A 25,211-nucleotide genomic window follows, 5' to 3' on the forward strand; every position below is an offset into this window, starting at 1 on the left:
GAACTGTGAGATACATAAAATTGTCTCTGGGCTAAATGTGTTCAGAGGCAGTTAGTTCCTTAGGATTGGACTGAATAGAGAGGTGGTCTGTGCTACTTGGTTTTACAGATCTCTATTTCTTGATTGTATTTGTGGTCCACTATTCATTTCACCACCAGAGAGTGACAGCTATTAGGCTACGTTGATTCTCCCTCTAGACTTGGATAAACCCTTTGGGGTGAGGTTCCATTTATACTTGTCAGGTTCAGGTGACAGACTAGACTGCACACAACTAAATGGGAGTATGGCAGGCAGGTGCACACTCACTTTGAGAACTGCTACTTCTCTTTACTAACAGACTGTACGGGGCCATGCATTTAATATTTGATAAAAAGGAAGTCAACATAGGTGGCAAAGTAGGAGGGGAACTTGGAAATTAATTTTAAGCACTTGTACCAAGAGGTCAATTTCTCACATTAACTAGCCTCATAACACAGCAAGACCTTGAAGTTACAGTTTGCAGAAGGAATCTCAGATTGTTTTACCAGGGGAAATGCGCACACACATTAAATTTTATGGTGGGTTGTTGCTATTTTAAAGATAATGTTCAAATTCATTATTTTAATACATTTGCTTATGTATCTTAGTAATTCAGTTTAAGGCCCTAATGTTCAAACCCTTATGAGATTTGAATATAAGAATTACACTGGGTTAAACAAAGGTCAGAAGATACCTGAGGGAATTGACAAACCAACAAGAAATTTTACCTGAACCATACACTTTCAATGATTCTTGTGTGGTTTCCTTTTCTAAACTCAATCATGTATTCTATTGGAGAAAGGGTATGGAATGAATGATGAATTCCCTCACATAACTGAGAGGTCACTTTGGTATGAAAATGAAGTGAAACACATTCATCTCATAATCTTTACATGTTCTAATTTAGCGTTGAGAGATTATGTCAAATTAATTCAACTTCTCTAAATAGTACTGTGTGGTTCAAAATAAAGTAAGTCAGACAGTTGCCTGTTAAAATGGATGAACTCTTTGCCCTTCTCCCTAAAACTTCTCCACCTGTCACTGTTCCTGGGTGGTACCCTCCCCACTGCATCACTAACTTTTCCCACTTTACAGGATCATTCCCATCAGCAAGGAAGCATGTTCAATCAGTCCCCACCTTTATAAAACCATTACAGCAGTCCTCCCTCATCCACTGTATCACTTTACCTGGAGTGAACTAGTTTCAAAATATTAAATGGAAAATTTCAGAAATAGTAATTCATGTTTGAGTTATTTATCATATTCTCTTTTTAAGTAGAAAGAGAAAGTTTACCCAAATCGTAATTTGAATAACCTTATCTGAAAGGTTCAAAATAAAATAAATCTCATGGTCTTATCATTTTGCATCGAAGCATTATATTACATAGATAATACCTTCCTTTAAAATGTGTATGTTGGTGTTTGTCATTTTTTTAAATAGGAATAACTTTCTGACATCACATTAAAATACACAGGTTTAGAACTTGCATTGCATGTGAGGAGATTAAAATACATAATAGAATAAGCTGATATGTAATATGAGAAATTAGTATGAAGGAATAGTAAATGAATTAAAAGTTAATAAGGCAAAGAACTAATGCAAGGCTCTAAGAATTAGTCTATCAGTTGATAACATTTCAGTATATCTGCTTATCAGTGAGAAGTACACATTTGTACAGAGACAGAAATTTGAGCAGAATGAAAATGTTTAAAAAAAAGATCTAAGTTCAGAAAAAGAAAACATAAAATGATCTTAAATACTACTACCATTTGCTATAAGACCTAAGTAAGAAAACTACAAGTCCTTATTTTTTTCACTTTCATTTATTATAAAGTCTATAATTCTTTGATTTTATGACTTTTAAATTTAAGATTAACATATAGTAAAAAAAAAAATCCCCAATATAAAATATTAATATTTTAAAACTATTGGAAAGTTAGATAAATTTCATAATTACCTAAGAGCAATATTATGTTTTAGATGTAAGGTTTTTTTAAACATTACATTTTTCTCTTCATATTTAATTAAATATGAAGAGAAAAATTAATTTGAAATGAATGGAAGCAATTAATACAATTTAAAATAAATGTATAAATATCGAAATTTAGAAGTGGAGGTGGGGGGAATCGGTGATACTTGGTTCAACTGATATTTATCTAGAATTTTATTTTGAGTATTTATTTCACCAAAATCTAAATTAATTTTAAAAGATACCCACCTTATGTGGTCAACTTACTTTACAATGATCATATTGGAGCTGTAAGGCTGGAACATCCCCTCCGATAGGCATTTGTTGTTTAAGCTCTTCAACTTTCATATTCAGCCATTTGATCAGTTCCTCTAGAGACATCAGCAACCTGGTCCACTTCTCAGCACTGGCCTCCAAATGGGCCCTGTTGAGAGATAATGCTCACCACATTTAGATGTTTGAATTGCATCCAAAAAAAGTATATACTTTCTCTTAGCCTGATAATCTTGTGTGACCAACTAATGTTCATGTCTAAGAAAGAAGCCAAAAAAAAAATCCCTAGTAAAATTATAATTATTATAATACTATTGACCATGTTTCTTAATAATATATATTATAGATATATTTCCCTGTAAGAAAGTTATTTTGAATTCAGAGTACACGTTGATACTATCTATCAAAATTATAACATCCACCTCCATACCACGAAAGCATAAACCTGAGCTTTCAAGAAGAATGTGCATAACATAATGTAAAATTGTAAAACCAAGTTTCAGTAGTTTATGTGAAGTATATATGCACATTCAGAATAATATTTTCTCATTTCATCTATGTACATGAAGAGAGGATAGAGAAGAAATAAATGATATGTATAAAAAAACTTTTAGAAAGATGTATACCACCTGTGGTTACTAGTAAGAACACAGTAAACACCTACTTTTTATGAAATTTTGTAACAATATTTACAATAGGCCCATGTTACTTTTCTTACCAACGAAAACTACACAGAAGAGTACATTCAGATACTTAAATTATGAACTTCACAATCAGGAAACCAGGTTTAGGAAATACATTTTTATGTGATGAAGGCTCTAATAAAAGCCAAGGCCTTTGAAAGCAGAAATGCAAACAGAGAACAAATTTGCTCGTTGTTCCTGTAAAGGACTTGGAGAAAACGTATCCAGTCTCCAGCCCACAGCACATGGCTGGATTTGAAAAAAACAGATCCATTAGAAACAACTGCAGAGACTAGAGATATCAGCATTTAGTCACTCCTGCTTCACCCCAGTGGACAGACTGTGAATGTGGATTTACGAGCCAATCTGTGTGAAATGGAATTACCTTGACCTTTCAGGTCAAAGGGGACAAGGCTGAAAGAGACAAACGTAAACCTTGCTCCTCAGGAGTTTGCAAAGATTAAGGATTTGGGGCAACTCCAGGTGCAAGAAACCTCTGTTGATCAGGTTTCATATCCTCTCAGACAGCAATCCTCACCTTGACATCGGTATTAGGATTTCTCCTTCTACTAAATTGCTTTTTTACTGAGAGATCTAGACACAGCCACTGCTGTCCCTCAAACCCACCAGCGACTTCTGTTTTGGACATCTGATCTACTTGAGGCTCTGTCTTAAAGCTGAATTTTCTGTTCTAGATCATTCAAACAGCTATTTCCCCATTGATCAAATTAGATGGTACTCCCAGAAATAGATCAACAATATATTTTCTTTGTTTAAAAAGTTTGTAATCTTTTCAGAACTATAAGTTACTGATCTCTAGCTCATCTCCAGTTCATAAAAGCATGACCATAGTCCATCAGCCAATATTATTGTTTAAAAATTTCTCTAAAATAGTATGAACCAGCATTCAGTCACATATAAAAGGCCAATTGTCCTATGATCTATTTTTAGCTCTGTTGTCTACTGGCTAATAGAAAAGAATTAAAATTATATGTTTTATTCAAATGAGCTAGGTATAAAATAATAATAATAAAAATTAAATACAAAAGGAAGTTTACAGTATTTTATAGTTCTTTTAGAACTGTATGATTAAAAATTTCATTTTAGCCCTAGCCAGTTTGACTCAATGAATAGAGCGTTGACCTGTGAACTAAAAGATCCCAGGTTCGATTCTGGTCATGCCCAGGTTGTGGGCTCAATCCCCAGTGGGGGACTTAGAGGAGGCAGCTGATCAATGATTCTCTCTTATCATTGATGTCTCTCTCTCTCCCTCTTCTTTCCTCTCTGAAATGAATTTAAAAATTTTTTTTAAAGAATTATTTTATTCTCTTGCATTTACAATCTTTTCTATTCATTCCATAGGTGCTATAATTGACTTCACTTTACAAAATTGTTCCTTTCTTTGAGTTGCCTCTTTTTCATATTTATTTTTTAATTAGTTTTCAATTATAGTTGACATACATTATTATATTAGTTTCAGATGTAAAACATAGTGCTTAGACATTTATATACCTTACAAAGTAATCAATCTGACAGGCCTACTACCCATCTGATACCATACATAGTTATTACAACACTATTGACTACAATATTCCTTATGCTGTATAAAATTGTTCTTTAATGAACTCCAATGCTGCTCCAGTGCCAGCTTTTCTGTGTTCATATTGATTAATTTTAGACCAAATATGTAATTACCTATCCCTGATAAATAATGGTCTGACTAGTCACAGAGCAGAACTAAATCATTTCAATTATATTAACTGAAAACCTCTCTGTCAGTTAAAAAGTATTTTGCTGTAAGTACATTTGACTGACCTGATGCAATTTCTTGCCAGTATTTTAAGTATAAATGTTTCTTTAAAAGACCATTAGAAATCAGAGTAGAAAGCAGAGGTCCTTAGTAAATCAAGAAGCGTTTGATACTCTATGTATGCAAAACATGTATGCACATACCCTGACCTCTTATTTTAGATTATCTGATCCTGCATCTTCAATGTCTGTAGTTAACTCTTTAATCAATAATAAACCAGACACTCCTTTGATTTCCAGTTATACATTCATTGTATTCAAGAGCATGCAAATGCCTTTTTCAATGCAATTAACTCTTCTGACCGAACAGAAAGAATAAAATTGATCATAGAAATCTATGGTACTCAGCACCTGAAGAACTTTTATAAAAGAGATATTAAAGTGACTTTGAAATTTAAAAAGTCAACATTAGTATATGTACTTTTTTGCATCCTTCTTTTTCCATAGTAATAAAGCAACCTGATCTGGCAGAATCTTTGCTTGAAAAATCTGTTTTGGTTATTCTCCAATGGACTATAACTGTGTTTAGTGGATTACTACCATATGTCCAAATAAATGCATGCTTCCGTAGTAGCCTTCAGTGTTCTAGTTTCAGTTTAATTCTTTCATCTTATAAGATGAAAGCTTCTTCTTGGGCAATGGATTGTATGCTTTGCAAGAAGAATCCTTAAATTTGTGTATGATGTTAATTGCACTTTCTCAATTTGACTCTAAACATTTTAAAGCTTACATTCCCCTGAGACTTTAGAAGCAGTCATCAATCATGTTTTCAGAATCTTCACTTAAAACATTTTTTTATTTGACACATATCTGTGGACACTTATATTATAGATAATTGACTCACTCTCACCTGCTTCAGTTCATTTTTTGGTCACTTAACATGGGATGAAAGTATTTATCAGCCTAGGATGATATCTACTAAATAATATACTTTATAAAAATTCCCTCATTTTAGAGTGAATAATTTAATGTATAGCTGACTAAACATTTGTAAATGACAAATTATTTGTAAAAATATGCAAAAAGTTTTTAGAAGGCAAAGATTCATAAAAATAATAATTATTTAGGTATACAAGTTGTCCCAAAAAAATATATGCACACTTTAACAGCTGATAGCTCAATTGATTTTTTTCTTATCAGATTTAACGTATTGGAATTAATAAATTATTCAAAATATGTATACTTTTTTGGGATACCCTGTAGTAGAAAGTATCTGTCATTTACTTTATTTTCAATATTTTTATTTTTTAAATACAGTTGACATTAAATATTATATTGGTATTTATATACAAGTAACTTATATACTAGTAACTAGAAGTTACCCCCCCCCCGCCCATAAGTCTAGCACCCATCTGATACCTACATAGATATTACAATATTTCTGATTTATTCCCAATGCTGTACTTTACATCCAAGAAAGAAAAATGATTGGGGGGGGGGGGGGGCAGGAGGAAGCGACGTATTAATATTTATTTTAAATCATCAGATGCTTCTTCTTTTCATTGTTATTTCAATTAAGTTTTTAGTCATTCTCCCAGTATACAGATATGAAAAAGAAAGGAAATTTTGTAAGGAGAGGCATTTATTAAAATAGTTTTTTTTCATTTATTCAATACAAACATTTATGCATCAACCGCTCTGCTAATAGTTACTACACTGCTTCAAAAATAGAAACTTCAAGGGTCAAGTTAGGAGCAAGAAAAGTAATCCAAAAGCATGCTGAAGCAGGTAACCTATCAACTCCAGTAGAGAACTATGGCTGGGAGAAAGAAGAAAGATGCTCAGGAAGCTCTAGTGAGACTGTGGAATACAAACACAAGCCCAAGCTCTTTCCCAGACAGACTTGTAAACACCTGGAAAGCAGGTCTACCAGAGACTATATGACCCAACCTAAGAGGAGCAAATACATACTATCCCCTATTGTGTGAGGACTATGGAATCAGATGTCCAATTTGGCATTCTCACAAAAAAACAAATTTATTTTTTGTTTACGGTACCACCCATAGATTATAAGTTATAATAAAAGAAAATACCTTTTTTTATTAGTACAAAAACCCCCCACAAAAAAAACAATAACATTAAAAGAGGTGTATTCCTGCTCCCAGAAAGAGAATGAAGACTCATTAGGAAAAAAAAAAAAAAGTGAAGTCCTCAGAATTCAGTGTGCTGAAGGAACAGTAGACCTGGGCTTCCAATATGATAGCCACCGGCAACATGTGGCTATTTCAATTAAATTTCAGTTTAAGTAAAATTTGAAATCAGTTCATCAGTTGCATAGCTATGTTTCAAGTGCTCAACATGCCACATGTGGCTACTGGTTGCCTTACTGAAGAATGCTGATGTAGAACACTTCCATCGCTGCGGCAAGTGTAGGGCCCAGCACTGAACCAGAGAGAAAGGAAGAAGAGAGCAGAAGACCCTTCCTCTATTAGACTTGAGAAAAGGAAGTTTTAGTATTTTACAGCATGCGTAGCAAAATCAGCTCCCTGAGATTAAAAGTGGAGTCAGTGACATTGTAAAATGCGGTAACATTAGATATAATGACAATGTTAAAGGTTAATATTCTCTAACAGCTTTTTAAAAGATGCCCTGAATTTTTAAGAGGCTCATAAAAGAATGGGATGATAGAATTTTGTCTTTGAACTCTGTTTTCATTAGATTTGACAATTTCACTGGCCTTTGAAACCATATGTTAATAAGGACCTATATTAAACATCACTAAGCTGTTAAGTAGATATTTAATTAACATAACCCTAAATTAAATAAATGTAATATAAAAATTTAAACCATGTCATTCCCATTACTGAATTTATTAGTATATTTGCTATTCACATTTTTGAAAAAATATTGTCAAATATTCCTAAGAGCCTATATCCTAGCTGAAGTTTCAATTCATTAGCAATCTTCTCTTATGCTGTTCTAGCTGTACTATACAATTGTATGTGTTGGTTTTTAGCACAAAAGAATTATTGGGTACCTTGGATATCAGTATTTAAAAAGTTTAATCACAGTCATCCAAAAAGACTATAAAAATAATATTTAAGATATTTACCAAGATATTGAGCCAAATATTATTACATAGTTCCAATGACCACACCATGGTCCAAGGAGGTAATGTCTGTAAAGCACTTAATGTAGGTCTGGCACATGGATGTTTAATAAATATTAAGTGTTATTGTGATCTTTGGGAGATATTTTTTAATAAAATGATGATAAATTAGACCAAATGCCCTCCTACTATGACAATATTAACTTTATCACAATTAAAACACAATTTAAAATTCAGAACGCACAGAAGGGGCATTTATCAGATGGCCTCACTCTCAGAAAATGAAACAAGACCACCTGCAGAGAGGGAGTGTGGGAGCTAAAACGGAATCAAAGTCTTTTTTAAAATAGGTATGGTGGTGCCTATGACAGAAAACCAGTCAGCACCACTTACCAATTCTAAGTAGAAAGGTTCAAATTAAAGAAATGTTATTTTTTACTTTCTAGTGCAACACTAAGTAATTAGAATCAAGAGCAGGCAAAAGAGAGGATGTGATCATCAGAATGTCAAATATTTAAAAGTAGATGAAAAATCAAGTAGGGAGAGGAAATTTAATATCCTGACATCATTGAAGTGGCTTATGATGGAATCCAAACTGGGTAATAGGATTGATGAGTTTGAAAAGAGGAAGAGTTTAAGCAACTAAATATGAGGAAGAAGGAAAATAAAAAGAAAGCTAAGAATTCAAAAGTTGAAAACATTAGAAAATGTGTGTGTATTTTTTTTTAAATCTAGTTGTAATATCATTGATTAATTATATTGTATATACAGGACAAAACTATAAAGTTGGATAATAGTATAGAGGTGGTCCTGGTATATAATAAGGTAATGAAAGAAGATACCCAGTTCATCAGACCCATAGCTTTAATGTGAGGAGAGTTGATTTACTGATGAGATGGTAAGCAATTCGGATTTTTATACAACAGAGTGCTCTTCTCTAACTAGCATGACAAACAGTGGCATTGAAATGCACATGGGCAGGTGGAATGTAGTAAAATAATACGTGTGCTCTGGAGAACATCTGCCCTTGGTCTCTTGAAGATCTAGTGTCTCAGGAACGCTAAGATGACACGAGTCATGAACTGATAGGTAGGGCCAAGGCTATGGGACTTGGAAACAGACTAGTGATAAAGACTTTTATAGATAAAGTAAATACAGACACTTGGCAGTGAAAAAATAAAAAATTATCAATATCCACACCAAAAATGACAACTGAAGAAAAGATGGAAAATTAAAGGGAGGTCAGATGCTTAAATTAATGTGGAAAATAAGAGAGTGCCTAGCAGATCAGGAGAAAGCAATTAGCTGGTGAGAGGGTGGACTAGTGGCTGCATTCCGTTCTAAGGAGAAGTTGTTGACAGACGGAGAAGCAATGCTTTGGACACAGTGAAGAGGCTGCCACCTCTCCCTGCCACCAGCTTTGTGGCAGGGCTCCTGTTCAGCCAGTGTTCCGCGGGTGCCATACTAGAAGTCTTTGGCTGACATTCTGACTGTTTGGTTCCCAATGGCTGCCAGGTGAGGAAAATGGACACATTAAATTTAAGTAAACCAGGCAATTAAGGGGAACGCCAGCTTTCAATTATAAAGAAAAGTGGTAGAAGAGCTTACAGAAATATTAAAGGCAGAGAATATTTTGTTCGCAAGAGAAGTCAGTGTTAAGGGTAGACCTTGCTTTAAAGGAATGAGCGGAAAGCCAAGCCGGTATTACTCAATGGTTAGTGTATCCTTATGAAATAGGAGATTACGGTTAGATTCCTGGTCAGGGAACATGCCAGGGCTGTGGGCTTGATCCCCAGTATGGGGTGTGCAGGAAGCAACCAATCAATGGTTTTTCTCTCATCGTTGATGTTTCTATTTCTCTCTCCCCTCCCTTCCTCTATGAAATCAACTACATATATATATATATATATATATATATATATATATATATATATAATTTTTTTTAAAGGAATGAGATCAGGTGCAAGATCTTGGTCTTTCCCCAACATCTGCTTTTGGATGTATGCTCAATAGCATGATCTCAGTTTATTCTAAACTTATATTCACCATCTATTAAAAATAATTCTAAAATATTCATGACTCTCAATAACATTTAATACTTGTCACAGAAGTATTTTCCCAAGGTCCTTTCCTAGTCAGCATTCTGGTCCTCAGATTCATCTTTATTTAATTTTGCTCTCTTCAAATGCAGACATGAATCATCAATTTTTCACTTTAGTGTCCATAAGCAATATTTAATTTCTCTAAAACATCTTCAAATGGGATATACAAATAGCATGATAAGGCAAAACATGTTCATTGCCAAGAGTCCAAAAGATCTAGATTCAAATCCTGGCTTGGCACTTGTTAGTTCAAATTCTTGGCAAGTTCCTCACAATCATTAAGCCTGTTTCCTCATATGAAGATAGAATTTTACTACTGACCTTACTAGAATTTTTTGAGTACTGAAAAAAGTAATGTTTGCAAGGATCCTAAAATAGTTCTTCGCTAAGGTAAACAAAAATTATCAGGTGTTGGTAACATTATAATTGGTATCATCAGGTTGAATATATGCAACTTTGTGAATAATCAAGAACAGTTGGCAAAGGGCAGGGGACATTGATGGAACTAAAACTAGGACTTTAAAAAAATAGTCTTTGCATTTAAATCTTAGGGTATTTCTGGAAAAATAACTGGTTCTCTGACTTACAATACAAGTCATGAAACCCCCTTCCCCATTAGTCGTATCTGACATTAATTATTCTGACCTGATACTAGCAGATTTTGCTTTCAAGTCATTCCATCTTTGGTTCATATCATCAAGTCGATGCTGAAGCATCGTAGCTTCTTCGGAATTTCCTAGTGCCTTTACCATCTTCTGCCTGTTTCCATCAATACTTTTAAATATGTCATTGTGGGCATCAATTTCCGCCTGAATGTCCTAAAGATGGAAAAGCAGAGACAACGCAATGTTAAGTATTAGTGTCAACATTATTCAAGATTGCTATACAGAGTTTTAACTTTGTATTTCATAGATGAGGTGTATTTTTTAAAGAAAAATAGTTAATGTCGTCTTAAATAACAAATTATAGTGATTCCATAATTCTTACATTAAAAGTAATAATCTTTAAATCTTCAATACCTTGATTTCCAAGTTCTAAGAATAAAATATATTATAATCTTAATTTCATGTATTAGCTAGTCCAATTCAATCAAATTATTTATCCCCTTTATACACAAGTAAAATCCCCTCGAAATATGAAGTTTTACAAAGTTTGTTAGATATTACATCATTTTAATTGCTGGTTTTTCACATTTAGACAAATTTATTAATTGTTTTAAAAGAATTAATTGTTATTAATTCTTTTAATCTAATAACGTTTATTTCTATAATTTTTAAAGAACGCTTTCATTAAAATGTCCTGATTAAGAAATAAAAACTAATTGTAAGGTAATATTTCTCCTATTAAATAGATAATATTTTGTTTATAAAGTAACTTTTAGTATAGTTTAAGTAAAATAAAAAAATATTATAAATTAATAATAAAAATTTGTTAAAAGACTTTGAAGAAGTATTTTGGTAATATGTATCAAAAGCCTTAAAACTGTTGAAATTGCCTGGCCAGCATGGCACAGTAGTGGAGTATCAACCTATGAACCAGGAGGTCATGGTTCAATTCCCAGTCAGGGCACAGGACCAGGTTGCAGGCTCAATCCCCAGTGTGGGGCATGCAGGAAGCAGCCAATCAAGTATTCTATCTCATTTTGGATCTTTCTATCTCTCCCTTTCCCTTCATCTCTGAACTCAATAAAAATATATATTTTTAAAAACCTGTTGCAATTATGTATTCTAGGAATACTTATGTATAAACACATCTATCACATCGGTTGTTTTAAAACTGAAAAAAAGTGGAAACTATCAAGCACTTCCACTTCTGGAAATATATCCAAAAGATATGAAAACACTAATTCAAATAGATTATCTGCTCACAGCAACATTATTTATAATAGCCAAGGCAAGGATAAAAGCTAGGTGTCCATCAGTGGAGGGATGGATAAAGTAGTTGTGAATATATATGTTTTCTAGCCATAAAAAAATGAGTAAATCCTACCATTTGTGACAACATGGATAGACCCTGAAGGCATTATTCTAAGTGAAAGAAGTCAAAGAAGTCAGACAGAGAAAGACACATACTGTACAATCTCATGTGGAATCTAAAACTCAGAGAAAAAGAAATCAGACTTTTTGCCATTACCAAAGGTGAGAGTGGGGAGAGGAGAAATTGGAGGAAGATAATCAAAGGATACAAGCTTCCAGTTATAAGTACTATACAACATGATGACTACAGTTAACATTGTTACATGACATACAGAAAAGCTAAGAGAGTAAATCCTAACAGTTCTCATCACAAGACAACTTTTTCCTTTCTTTTTATTGTATCTGTATAAGAAGATTGATGTTAGCTTAACCAACTGTGCTAATCATTTTACAATATCTGTAAATCAAACCATGATTCTGTATACCTTAAACTTATACAAAGATGTATGTCAATTATTTCTCAATAAAACTGGGAAAAAGTGGAAACTATTATAACACATTATTGGTGATACACTAATCAAGTTTAAAAATGGAGGATGCAAAACTATATATTTTGTTAATTTTAAAGTTTGTGTTTAAATCAGAATATGTATTTCTATGTCATTTCACACACTTATTGCTTATTACATTTTTATTGTATTAAAAAATGTAAGCAATAAGTCAAAAGAGCATAATCTCTGTATAAGAGGATCAATGATAATCTTGGTGTTCATCAAAAGTTAGAAAGAAAATCAACATCCCATCCAGAAAGTGATCAAAGAAAAGGAAATCAGCAAACATTGTGTTTTTTTAAATTTAACATTTGATGGCATATTTACTTGGATAAAGATATCAACAGCACCTAAAGGCAGAAAAACCATCTTATTATGTCCTCTGTATCTTTCACAGTCTCTGAGCCTAAACTAGAGATAACACATAGGTAGATAGGTAGGTAGGTAGGTAGGTAGGTAGATAGGTAGATTAGATAGATAGATACATAGATAGATAAATAGATAGATAGATACAATAGATAACAGATGGATAGATGCATAATGCATGAAAAAAAGTATGAATAAGTTCACCTTGACTGACTGGCATATTAGCCACTCTAGCCCCACAAAAAAAAAAAAAAAAATCTGATAACTAAAGAATTATAATGGAATATAGTAATAATTTTGTTTAATGTCTTCATTTAAAATTTTTTCACAAGGGAAACTTAAAATTATTTAGAAGCCTGCATTGCAAAGTCCTGCCTAAGCTTTTCGCTGGAAATTTAGAATAACTAGCAATTAATGAATCATGCTCCTTCACAGATCACTGTGCAATGATTCAATGGCTTTAAAATCAAGACGCCAGCATGGGAGGCTGTCAGATTATGACCCTGATGTAGTTTCAAATGCTAAAGTAAATTAAAGTTTCCAAGAATGAGGGTTTATTCTCACTGCTCAGCTGGGAGACTTGCTCTAGAAAGACTTACCTCTGAACCCTGAAAGCCTTTCTGAACATTACACAGCACAAAATGGTTACTGATAATTAGTTATGGGAATGCAATCCAGCTAGAAGCACAAAGCAATGTTCTTCCAATCATTTAACATAAGCCAGTCATGTGCACAGAGGGGCCACAGCAAGGTATCCAAGCCATTAAACTAACACTTGAGAGCAGAATAAATATTTTAAAGATTCACTTATGAGGCTTGAAACCTATTCTCAAACAATGTAAACAGAGGGTTAGAATTAAAGAACTATATGTTTTTCTCTACGTCAAAGCACCATCAAAAGCCTAAATGCATTCTTTCTGAAGAATCTTCTAGAAGACAGTTACAAAAGCTCACATCAGCTCACTGATCAACAGTTAGTCTTTCTGAATAAAACACCCACTCCCCAGGACAAAACAAATTTACAAATAAAGGAAAACATTGATTTATTTGCTTACTTCTTTAATCATTGACATTTTAATACCAATTTTGCCCTTGACTGGCTATATCTTTAATGATACAACCCATAGACATATTATAAGCGAACACCTTATAATGTATATCACATACATTTTACTTCTTTATAATGTTCTCTAATCAAATAGAGGCCCTAATTATGTAAGCAAAACTATTTATTTAGATTATGATAAAAAGGACTGTTTGAACCCTCCTCCAACAGGAAACAGATTTAGAGAGTAGCACCAGAAAGACTTCAACTACATTGGTGCTAGATTGAATTCATCCTCTCTGGGCCTTGTTGACTTAATTTTGGTTTATTTTTGTATGGCATATTTACCTAACCCTACATGAACATAGCAATGTTTTCCCTGAAGGAGCTCTGACCCCTTTCCTGAAGGTGAAGAAGTAAGGTCAGCAACAACTTTCCTACTGTATTCCAAGGTGCAGGCTAGATCAACAACGCTAACCATTCAGGGAAAGGAAGTCCTCTGTTCCTTGCAGAATAAGACCGGACTTCAGAGGCAGTTAAGGACTGATGATCAGGAGTCAGCAGGATTATGGCCAAAGTTTTAGGTTTTGAAAAAGAGAAATTATAACATTAAAAAAAAAAATAGGTATTATCTAAAAAATAATACAACAACCAGATAATATCATCAAGGGTCATTAGTGATATGTAAATATATGTTGGGACAGTTTCTAAGGCTGCTGGTAAGTTATTGCAGTTCATTAGTCAATTTATAATTAAAATTAATTTATTTACTTCAATGAATTTCCGATCAATAATTGATAAGCTACGTTTTCTTTCAACAATTAATCTCATTGGTTTTAACTACTCTATTAAGAATTATGAAACTGCCGCTTGGTCTGCAGCAGCATTTATTAAGAAATCAATACCAGTAATGTTTTCCCCATTTCCTGTGATTATAAATATATGTTAGACAACAGAGCAGAAAAAAACTTAAAGAACTAAGTGGAACAAGCTCACAATTAACTGCACTTTCAAGATAATTTGAACAAGCCAACTTACAATGACAAAGAATCAATAAATAAACAAATGGCATTTTAATTTCCAGCATAGCAAACACTGCTATTGACAAAAATAGTTTTCACAGCAAAAAGTTCCAAATTCTTGACTCTATAACAATTGTTACTAAAACACACTAGAAATCCTAGTGAATTAAAATACAGCAGCTTTCCTTCCAAGGTGCATACAAACACAAGTTATTAAATGTTTCATGTGGCCGAACTATTGCCCCACCTTAATTATCAAAACCAGATAGTATATTCAAAACTGAACAGGCTTGAAAACCTAGTCAAGAGTTTTCATGTTAAATTTTTAAATCTACATTTGTGGAGCACCCACTCCTCTACGCCTCACGTGTGGAAAAGAGTTCTTATTGCCCAGAAAAAACTCAATTTCTTCACACAAAACACACACACACACTCACACACACACAATCTCAGTGATTTCCTTATTTTAAATTCATCTCTTAAGTCCCAGCTTAAATGTAATTCTCTACTTTGCTAAATCACCTACCTGTACTAAAAAAAAAGCTTTCTTATTTAATGTCTGAGTCCTCCCACCAGGCTAGAAGTTCAATGAGGGGAAGTCTCCCTGTTCTCCACTTTATCCCTGAACTCAGCCCAGTGCCACTTCACAAATATTTACTATACACTGAATGAATGAATGAATGAATGAATGAACCAACCCTGAAATTGGAAACTTACTGTATCTACAAGGACACATTTAAATATTACAAGTTGAGCAGTAAAATATAGCTTCAAAGTATAATTTTTAAAAAAATATATTTTATTGATTTTTTTTTTTTACAGAGAGGAAGAGAGAGGGATAGAGAGTTAGAAACATCGATGAGAGAGAAACATGGATCAGTTGCCCCTTGCACACCCCCTACTGGGGATGTGCCCGCAACCAGGGTACATGCCCTTGACCAGAATCGAACCCAGGACCTTTCAGTCCACAGGCTGATGCTCTATCCACTGAGCCAAACCGGTTTCGGCTCAAAGCATAATTTTAAGTTAGTCATCATAAAGGAGGTAGATGCCATAAAAGAAATTTTGTATTGAGTGGTTTCTCTCTGTGTTGTCACTATGGGAAGCATCTTTTCACAACAAGAGTGATATTCAAATTCAGACACACACATACACACCCTTCAAGAACCACCATTATCATTTATCATCTAGTAGCAGAACTGCATAAATTAATAAAAGGCAAGAGTCACTCAAAATGTTACTGAGCTAAAATTGTCCATTACTCTGTCTTCTTTGACTACTAAATTAATGGGACTGTACACAATGCCAATGGCTGAAATATGACAGTATTTTAACAGCCACCGAAGCCATCAGATACTTCCTTTATGAAGTAGTTTCAAACAGAAACTTAATTCGTTCAAGTCAGATGGCAATAAACCAACTCATAGGCTGGATTTCAGAGAGGCGCGTTGGTGGTCCAGCTTTCTGAGTCAAGTCAACTCTTCAGATAGTCACCTGGATATACCGTTCAATGCTCACCCTCACCACTTGGTTAGGTGACTAGGACCTGCTTGCTTGGCAGGTACATCTTGTCACAAGGTCATCCTCTTCTGGTGAGAAGTCTGTCTCAACTTCCCCTTTAGGAGCACTCTGGGTACACATGGATCCCATCAGTTGGGGTTTCCTGATCCTTGGTGAGCTGTCATCTTAAGGAAACAGTAGAGAACATTTCCTGAGTCCTGGACCTCAAGGACTCCCAGCATTGCCAGTTCTGATGCTAGGAGATTAAAGTGCAACTTGCTCTTCCTATCTATGCTATCAAATCACAATCTGTGCATCACACATTTTCGGACTAGAGAATGAAGTTGGATCTCAATCATGTGTCAATATTCATTTATGAAAAAATACCCAATATAAATCATACCACCACTGGATTTCTCTAAAATTAAATAATGGTGACCAGAATTTACCTCACAAAGAAACTGCTATCTAGAAGTTAGGGTGAAGGTCTGCTGTCTTCTGGGGTTTCTGATGTTTGACCATTTTACAGCTTTGCAGATTAACCATCATTGGAAGACCCAACACTGTCCCAACCTTGGACCCTCGTTTTCTTAAAGCCTGAAATGGCTTTAAGAATGCAGCCAAATTACCTTTATGCTATGACAACCTACACATCAGACTGAACAATTACAACTGCTGATGTGAAGAGAAAAGTATGAAATCACTGAGGTGAGGATTCTCTTTAGAAGCAGATCACTAATATAGGAAGAGACAGGACTATTATTCAGCTTCTGAAGGTATCATGTGGCTTTTGCATGACAGCAGTAATACTTGGCTCTCTCTCTCTCTCTTTTCTGCCTTCTCTCATGCAAGTTTCCCATTCTCAATGCCTTTTCCTAGAAATGGCATTACTGCTTTCAGAGTGGGGGAAGGCAGGCAGTTGAATCTGAGAGGTGTCAGGCACTGGCACTTTTCTAAGATACCAGCTTTCCTGGCCATGAATCAATGTAGCAAGGGCTAAACATATTAGATGGTTTTTGTGAAAATACACAAAAAATTTTCGTTTTAATACTTGAGTTGAAGAAAAATTCGTTCATGTTTGACAACTTCTTACAAATGAAATATGGCAAAAAGATTAAGTTTCACGTAGATTTTCATAACGGCGTCTAACACAAAAATAAACATGTGAGGAGAACTTCAGGCTGTGAATTGCAGCAGGATGGTTGCTCTAAATTGGCTCTTTGTCTCAAAAAAAAAATCCCAAATCAAGCCTTTGATAGGAATAAGCCAGCAGACTACTTTCACTGTCAATACAATGACTAAAATAAGAATAAGAAGTATGCAGGCACTAAAGCTTTGCCTTTAAAAGAGGAAACATACTCACATGACCAGAACTTGTCACTTTTGTCAATAAAATGGCCAAAAGGCAGAGGCAGGTTCCTAACCTCTGGTATCTGACCTGAGCTTTTAAGACTATCAGCAGCAATTACAATACAAAAGTCCAACTGCTGCCCACAATTACTGCCTCTCTTGGGGTTCTAAGTAATGAATTATTCATGTAACATATACCCTATGCCTTTTTAGGAAGAAACAGACAATTCCATGCAAACCAAGCCAACAGACCTCTTTATGGCCATAAAGTTTGTCACCTGCTGTTACTAGCTGCCATAAAGAAGAGATTCTCTCCCTCCTCCACCCCTTTTAAATGGTGAACAAGTAGACTGGGAACCATCCTTTGCTCTCAGGAATTTAGGTGCTTAACAGCATATTAAAGTGAGAGGTCAAAGTGCACCCAGTGCTACAATCCTTCCTTCCACAGTTGGAGTTGTGGGGAGAGACGGGGGAGGTGGGTGCATCCAACCAGAAGTTACATTCTTCTTTCTCTATATTCTGCCCATACCCTTTCTACCATCATGAGGCAAACAATCACTGCAGCTGTTTTGGAAAAGCTTTCAAAGTTTTCAAATGGCTTGGTTTTATGCCTTTTCTCTTCTGGCAACTGTAGTTTTATAAGAAAAAGCCCATTGATTCCTTCAATGACTCCATACAGTCTTGCTTATATTTGTACTTGCAATGGACACCGAGTATTCATAGTGAAAAACCACTGAGCACATCTTTAACCACTGATAAGTAATTGATTTATGCACATAATGAGTCCCTCGCCTCTTTTTCCTTTTCTTTAAAGGCTGGAAGTGGAAAGAAGATAGGTGCTTGGCTTCCAAAGCCTAAGTCAGGCAGGAGCCCATAAGCCACACATTGAGGCTTTCTGTTTTGTTTAACTATAAATGTAAGGTAGCATTTGGCAGGCTAGACTGAATCCCAGAGTGTGCCAAGAGCTTTCCTATGGAAAAAAGAACTAAATGCAAAACTAATGATCCAAGCATTCAATCTCCACGGTGCATGCAAGCACTTTGTGTTTAAAAAAGACACACTCAGGAAAAAAAGGAAAGAGGTTTAAGATCAGATGCACCATCGTCACTGGGAGGCGTCTTCTCCCAACTCTCAAAACTGAATCTTCAGGGGGAAAAAAGGCTGGGGAAGGCAGGGCTGGGCCACTGCAGGGAGATAAACCTGAGGGTAAGGAAAACAGAACCCATGCCTGATGAAGTCAGACTGTGGCAGGAAAACTCAGTGTTGTTCTTTTTTTCTTTTTTTCTCCTCCTAAATAACTTTCAGTTAAATTACCAGTGTCTTGAGCACAAAAGATCTCTTCTGATGTGGAACTCTGAAACTGACAGGCACCAGGAAAGAACTGCTAATTTGCTCTTTAGTGGAAACAGAAAAGTTTTTACCAGGCTATCAAACCAAGGATACCTCAGAAATTACATTAAATCATCAGGTCAACAGGATATATGCCATCTAAATGTAGAGTAAAAAGGAAAGGCAAGAAAAGGCAGAATGGAAGCAGCACATTCATGAAGTCGCCTTCTGCATACCTTTTCAAATCTTGTCAGCAGTTCCCGTAAGCTGAAGTTCAGACCAATCATCGTCCAATAGCCCTTGGAGTTTACATCTTTCCGGCAAACTTCCTTCAGACAACAGCGTTCGATTTCCACAGGCCGTATCTTTTCTGGCTATACTTTAAAACCCTTTGTAAAATCCTTTACAAGCCTTGCCCTTGAGCTATGGTCCATGAGCAGCAGCAGCTTGCGCTGGGACATGTTAGCCACCCCAGCGAGGGTCCGTTCTTTCATGGACTTTGGAATTCGCAAGGAATAGACCTGCTTCTACAGTTCCTGGGAGCTGTGTTCCACGAGGCTGGCATGCTCTCCTTTGGCTCTGGGAAGCCCAGGATTCCCTGTTGCTCACCTCACTAATGACCTGCAGCCCACAACTGGTCTCTCCTGGGCCCCAGCTTAGAATTTGGTCTCAATTACACACAGCAAAAAAGAAGCTATATCCTGGAAACTTGCTTGAGAGAAGGCAGGGGGGGAAAAAAAAAGAAAAAAAAAAGGAGAGAGAGAGCCAAGTATTACCAACTTCCTCCATTCAGACTGGTTTCAGAAAGAAAAAGAAAAAAAAAAAAAATCCTGGGTAAAGAGCCAGTTTTCAAAGAGCATGTCGTATGTAGAGTTCGAACAGCAAGGAGTGTACTCTTGTCTGAAGAAACACCCAAACACCGGACAAGAGGCCACCGGTTTGCACTCTCCCAGACACAGGCAGCCTGCGTTGCTATGGTAACCACCAAGCTAGTTTCAGTCCATTTCCCTAGGTCAGGCCATGCCTAAGGGATGCTGTCAGTGCAGCAAAACCAAGCCGATGGAAAGTTGTTCTATCTGTCACGAGAAAAGTTCCAGCAGTGGGTCTCCTGACAGGGGATCATTTGCAGAGTTTGTGGCAGGGGAGCCAGGGCAGCCAGCTCCAACAGCATCCCTGGCCGATCTGACAGTGGTGGGGTAATCCACTGCTCTTTCCAGCAGTTGTTTATTATTTTAATCAGCAGCCTCCCTTCCACCACCCCTCACACAGTTTGAAGTGAAGCGCACTCCCACTTCCTGTAGGTCTCCCTGCTCCAAAACGCAGAACTTGCTCTCAAATGGTGTGGATCCTGAATGGATCCCAGGATTCCAATTCCAATTTGGAGCCCACCCAGGAAAACTAAAGGGCTGGTAGGTGTACAAGACAATACAAGGCACAAAACAAAATATGAGTGATCAATCGGATGATTTCTGAAAAGCTTTTAAGAGTACAATGATGGGGAAAATAAAGGAAAGTTCCTTTGATCTCATTGATGACTCAAAGAGCCATTCAGACTTGTTTTCATGTGGGGAATTCACTTGTTTGTGAAATAAAACTTAAGTGAAACTACTCCAAATGTGAGTAATTGCCAGTTACTTTTAAACTGTTATTGCTGGTACCCAGAGAAACACTGTCTCCCGCAAAGTTGTATGATAGCTTTAAAGGGAAATGCTCAATCCAAATGATATGCTCTTTGGACATCATGGATTACACAGCTATTTAATATGCCAATAAAAGGTTAAGTGCATCAGATGTGCCCATATGAAACATATTTTTCTAGCTGTGTGCAGTTTTGTTATAAACATATAATGCTTTTAAAAGTGACACCATCACAAATGGAAAGTTAATCTTAATATAACTAAGTTTATTCTGCATGAGGGCATGGAGGAAAAAAGTTACAATATGTATCTCCTAAAAGGCCATTTGCATTACTCAAATATCAAAATTGTTAGCATTTATTTAATCATATACAGATAGAGTTTCCACTAACAAAGGAAAGAACGAAAACTTGCCAGGGAACAGTATACAATACAATTACTACTTTTTGGATCTGCACACCATTTTTCTTTCCATTTAATTCCCAACTTATTTTCATATCAGTGTTCAAATAGCATGTGTTTTACATATGCGGAACTATCCAACATTTAACAAGCTTTTAAAATATTTTCATCATTTATTCATAAAACTCAACATGCCCCCAGGGGCACACTGGCTTTATGGGATTTCTAGCAGAATGTGTTCCACCTCCAAGTGCCCAATTCAGATTTGTACACAGACACTGTTAACTTCAGAAACGAGTGTTGTCAATGAATGATAACCCAGAAATTTATACGTAAAAACAATCTGTGAACTTTGGGTTAACAACAACAACAACAACAAAGACAATGACATCAGCATGAAGACCGGTGGAGTGAAGAAACATACAGAAACTGACCAGGCTGACCCAGTCAGTGAGGGCTCTGGGGCCACATGCGGAGATCTTTCAGCAGCAACAAATAAACTCTTTACATAAATACAAAACAGAAAGAACCACCAGCACCAGCACCAGCACCACAAAAAATAAAAATAAATAAACGAGGGAGAGAGAGAGAGGAAAAGAACAATCTTTCTCAGCTGGGCAAACTTCCAGCTACCACCCAGGGTGCTGAATGACTGCGATCGGGAGACTTGTGCAAACACGCAATCCCCCCCAGCACGTATCCCAAGACTGAATTAAACAAAAGCTGTGAAACAACAGAGACTATTACCCTAGTCTTTCTCTAAAGTAGACTCTTAGGTTTACAGGGTTCTGACATCAAGATAAGAACGGTAGGCCATTATTAGAGCTACTAATATCTTAAAGCCTTCACACAAGGCTGACTTTTTGAGGGAGTCTTCCCAAAAGATAAGAGCAAGAGAATTTTTATCACATGATGGGTACCTTTGTTCTAGATGGGACAAAAACAAGATAAGGAAAGATGGAGGAGTATGTTGTCACATGGAATTCTAGAGGGGAGTATCCAGAAGGCACTGCCCCTTACCAACTACCAGCTTCCCTGACATCCCAGGCTGCCCCATACCCATTTCTCAGAACTGATACCCTCAGCTCAGGCAGAAAAGAGAATGCAAAATAAAGCTCCCTTACTTACAGTTATAAACTATCAAGAACTAAGATACTGATGAACCTAGATATGATGCACACTCTTTAAAAGGAAAGGGGGTTGAGGGGAGCGTTATTTAGTGGATCTTTATGGAACCATCCAAAAATTTGTTTTTAGTTCTCACCTAATTTGAATAGCAGGGTAACTATACGCTCAATAAAACACTGGAAAGCAACTAAAATGTGATTTTTAAAGTGTCAAAGACAATCAGATTATTTATGTACAAATCCAAAGATATGCTACAAAATTCCATTAGCTACATATTTAATGTATTATTCTACATTACTGTGCTCCTTGATGACTTAGTGACTTATTACAAGTGAGACTTATAAAATGTAAATGAATTGCCTTAATAACTGAGCTCATTTTACCATGTATTTGTGTTTGATTCCTATAAGTAAGTATATTTTCTATGAAACTCTGTATACAAAATATAATCTTGGTGATATGTTTTATATCTCCATAGCCTCTTCTTTTTTTAACCAAACACCTCTTTGATTCAATATCTCCTATAATCCTGTAATCATTAAAACAAACAACAAACAGAGGCTTCCAGTGAGAGCAATACATCACCAGAGAGACAATAAGCTGAATGATACAATTTGAAGGACTTGACATCTTGCAAGTCCACACTAGTATGTAAATAAATAAGTTAGGCACTAATCTTCAAGAGGTGGAATAAATATAATCCCTACAATAGATCCTAGTATAATCCATACAACATCGAGTATCTGAAATTCTCTAGAAAATAATCTGTGTCTCAAACACAGACACCTAGATCCACAAGACAGTGAAGGTTACAGAACCGCCAAACAGCACAGAAATACTCAACAATGGAATCAATAAAATCTAAATCTAAATGACATAATAAAAACCACACTCCATGTCCCAAATGAAGAGAGCTATATATCCATATGGCTTTGGCATAAACTTTAAAAAACTAGGCTACTTTTAAAACTGTTTATTATTAAAAACTATATGCCATCTAATTGGCTAAAAATGGCTTCCTTATTTAGCAATTTCATTGAGGCAACAGAATATTAATTTAGGGTTCACTCAAACACAAGCAAAAAGAGCCATCTAAATGCTCTGTTGAAAGATAACCAATGTCACCCATATGGTGGATCTTAAAGTACCCTTCCTGCTACTCAAATTTTTAAAAGCTGTAAAGATGAAGTATGTTTTCTATGGAAAACCAAACAATTTTATCTTTATATTGGTCATTATGGAGGAAAGAAAAGAGAAAGAAAAAAGAGAGAAGAAAAGTAAAAACTTCTAGGGGACCTCTAAGGCGAAGCAAATGGAGGTCAATAGGTGATTACAAATAAATTGGTACATCATGGCTCTATTCACAATGAAGCCCTTCAGGCATGGGTAGAAATTTTTACTGGTTATAATCCCATTCTGACTCTAGGGAGAATCCAGGTTATAATGGCTATAAAAGGAATATGCATAATTCTCCCTTTCATAACGTTTCTAAATCAGCATTTATAATTTGAAAATAAAATAGCTTCAAGGCCCTAGTCATGATCTGTGATTTCAAATGCATTGTCTACTGCTGCTGTGGTTCTGTTAAGGGAGAATACTCAATACATTACAGCTTTCTAGTTGACATCAGCTAGCAACAAAGTCTGTCAGCTGGTAGCTATTTAAAGTAATATACAGCCCTAAAGGGCAGGAGGTTCAATCTGAAATGGAGGCCTGAGCCCCCTGATGAAAGGCGGAACTCTGCTTTTATCCCAGGAAGCTCTGATAATATGCTTTGGACACAAAGAATTATTTTTAAAGCTCTTCTCTTCAACAATGTCATCTAGTTTGATAACTATACAGGTGGCAGTGGGGAAATAGAAATTATAACTCATAAGGAAAAAAATTCAACACTTTCTGTATTTCCAAAATCTATAGCCAGAAGATTCTAACCAGACATTTTAAAGGCACAAAGAGCTTTTTCTTCTAAAGGGAGTAGATAGGATTGAGGAAGAGAAACCTCAATTGATCTACTTCTGAATTAGCCAACCAGGTGCAGGGGTCAGTGTTCAGCAACCTTCTAAATATTTAATGATTCAGAGAGCTCTTTATTAGGCTACTAAAAATAAGGCCAAGACAAGTTAATGTTTAAAAACCATATCCTTCCTAAGAAATATGCAGCATGAGACAAGAGTGAAACCATCGCAGACGGCCAAGCCTCACAATTCCAGATGTCTGCTGATGGCTCAAGCCTGTGGGGTACCCACAGGGCTCTGGAGAAGTTTCTTAGAGGTTTCTAAAGGATCGTTCCACCTTTCTTCAGATCCCAGATTTTGAGAAATTAAAGCCAACATTAAATTACAAATTGCTTCTGTGTGTAATACCAGCTTTTGTGATGCAAACCAGTCAGAGCTAACTTACTGCTTCTGTTCTGACCCATGTTCCTGCCATCTGCCTGCTTAGCATCCAAATTAGAATTCTCAGCGAAATCACAACCTAACCTTCTTCCCCACTTTATGATTCACCTTCACTAATCTCATCAATAACCAATCAATACACTTACACATGAACCACTTACATTTAACAAATATGGCTCCCCAAAAGTCAAAGACCATTGTAACTTTACTAATATATACTTTCTGTACCTTTATCTCACTTCTCTCGTTTACTTTAGTCTGAGCAAAAGGTTCTGTGATTACTCTTGTTTCTTTCCAAAAAGTTTTGAATAAAGTATTCTCTAGACAGTGAACACAATGTTATTGTGCAGGACATAATAAAATCAGTAGGCTGATTACAGAGGGAAGAATGCCTAGGTTTGACAGAATTAAGTCAAGCCATTATATTTTCTGGAGATTATGAGAAGCAGCAGAGTTGACTTTTAAAAATCTGCCAAATTTTGGAACAGAAATAACTTAGCAATATTCATCAAACATTAAAATTCATATAACATTTGTGTTAGAAATTCTATCTCTAGGAATTTAATTTGCAAACATTTGTACAAACATAGGGACAAAGATGCTTCAATAGGTTCTGTTTGACAGCAAAAAGCTGAAAAGAATCTAAATGTCCATTAATAGGTAAC

The 25,211-nt window shown here is 35.6% G+C and overlaps 1 protein-coding gene across 6 annotated transcripts in view; it reads right to left on the reverse strand.

The window, feature by feature from the left end:
• The window catches only part of UTRN (utrophin), a gene marked incomplete at its 3' end in the record, with an annotated part of 411,728 nt that overhangs the window by 107,221 nt on the left and 279,296 nt on the right, over nucleotides 1–25,211 (reverse strand). For all 6 annotated transcript variants that reach the window (XM_084889907.1, XM_084889908.1, XM_084889909.1 and 3 more), the window contains 2 exons: nucleotides 10,550–10,722; nucleotides 2,256–2,412 (listed from right to left, as the gene is read on the reverse strand). In XM_084889907.1, coding sequence (XP_084746033.1) covers nucleotides 2,256–2,412; nucleotides 10,550–10,722 — 330 coding nt within the window. The remainder of the gene's footprint in view (nucleotides 1–2,255; nucleotides 2,413–10,549; nucleotides 10,723–25,211) is intronic.

This window comes from Pipistrellus hanaki, assembly GCF_964339955.1.
Source record: "Pipistrellus hanaki genome assembly, chromosome: 7".
NCBI classification, from domain to species: domain Eukaryota; kingdom Metazoa; phylum Chordata; class Mammalia; order Chiroptera; family Vespertilionidae; genus Pipistrellus; species Pipistrellus hanaki.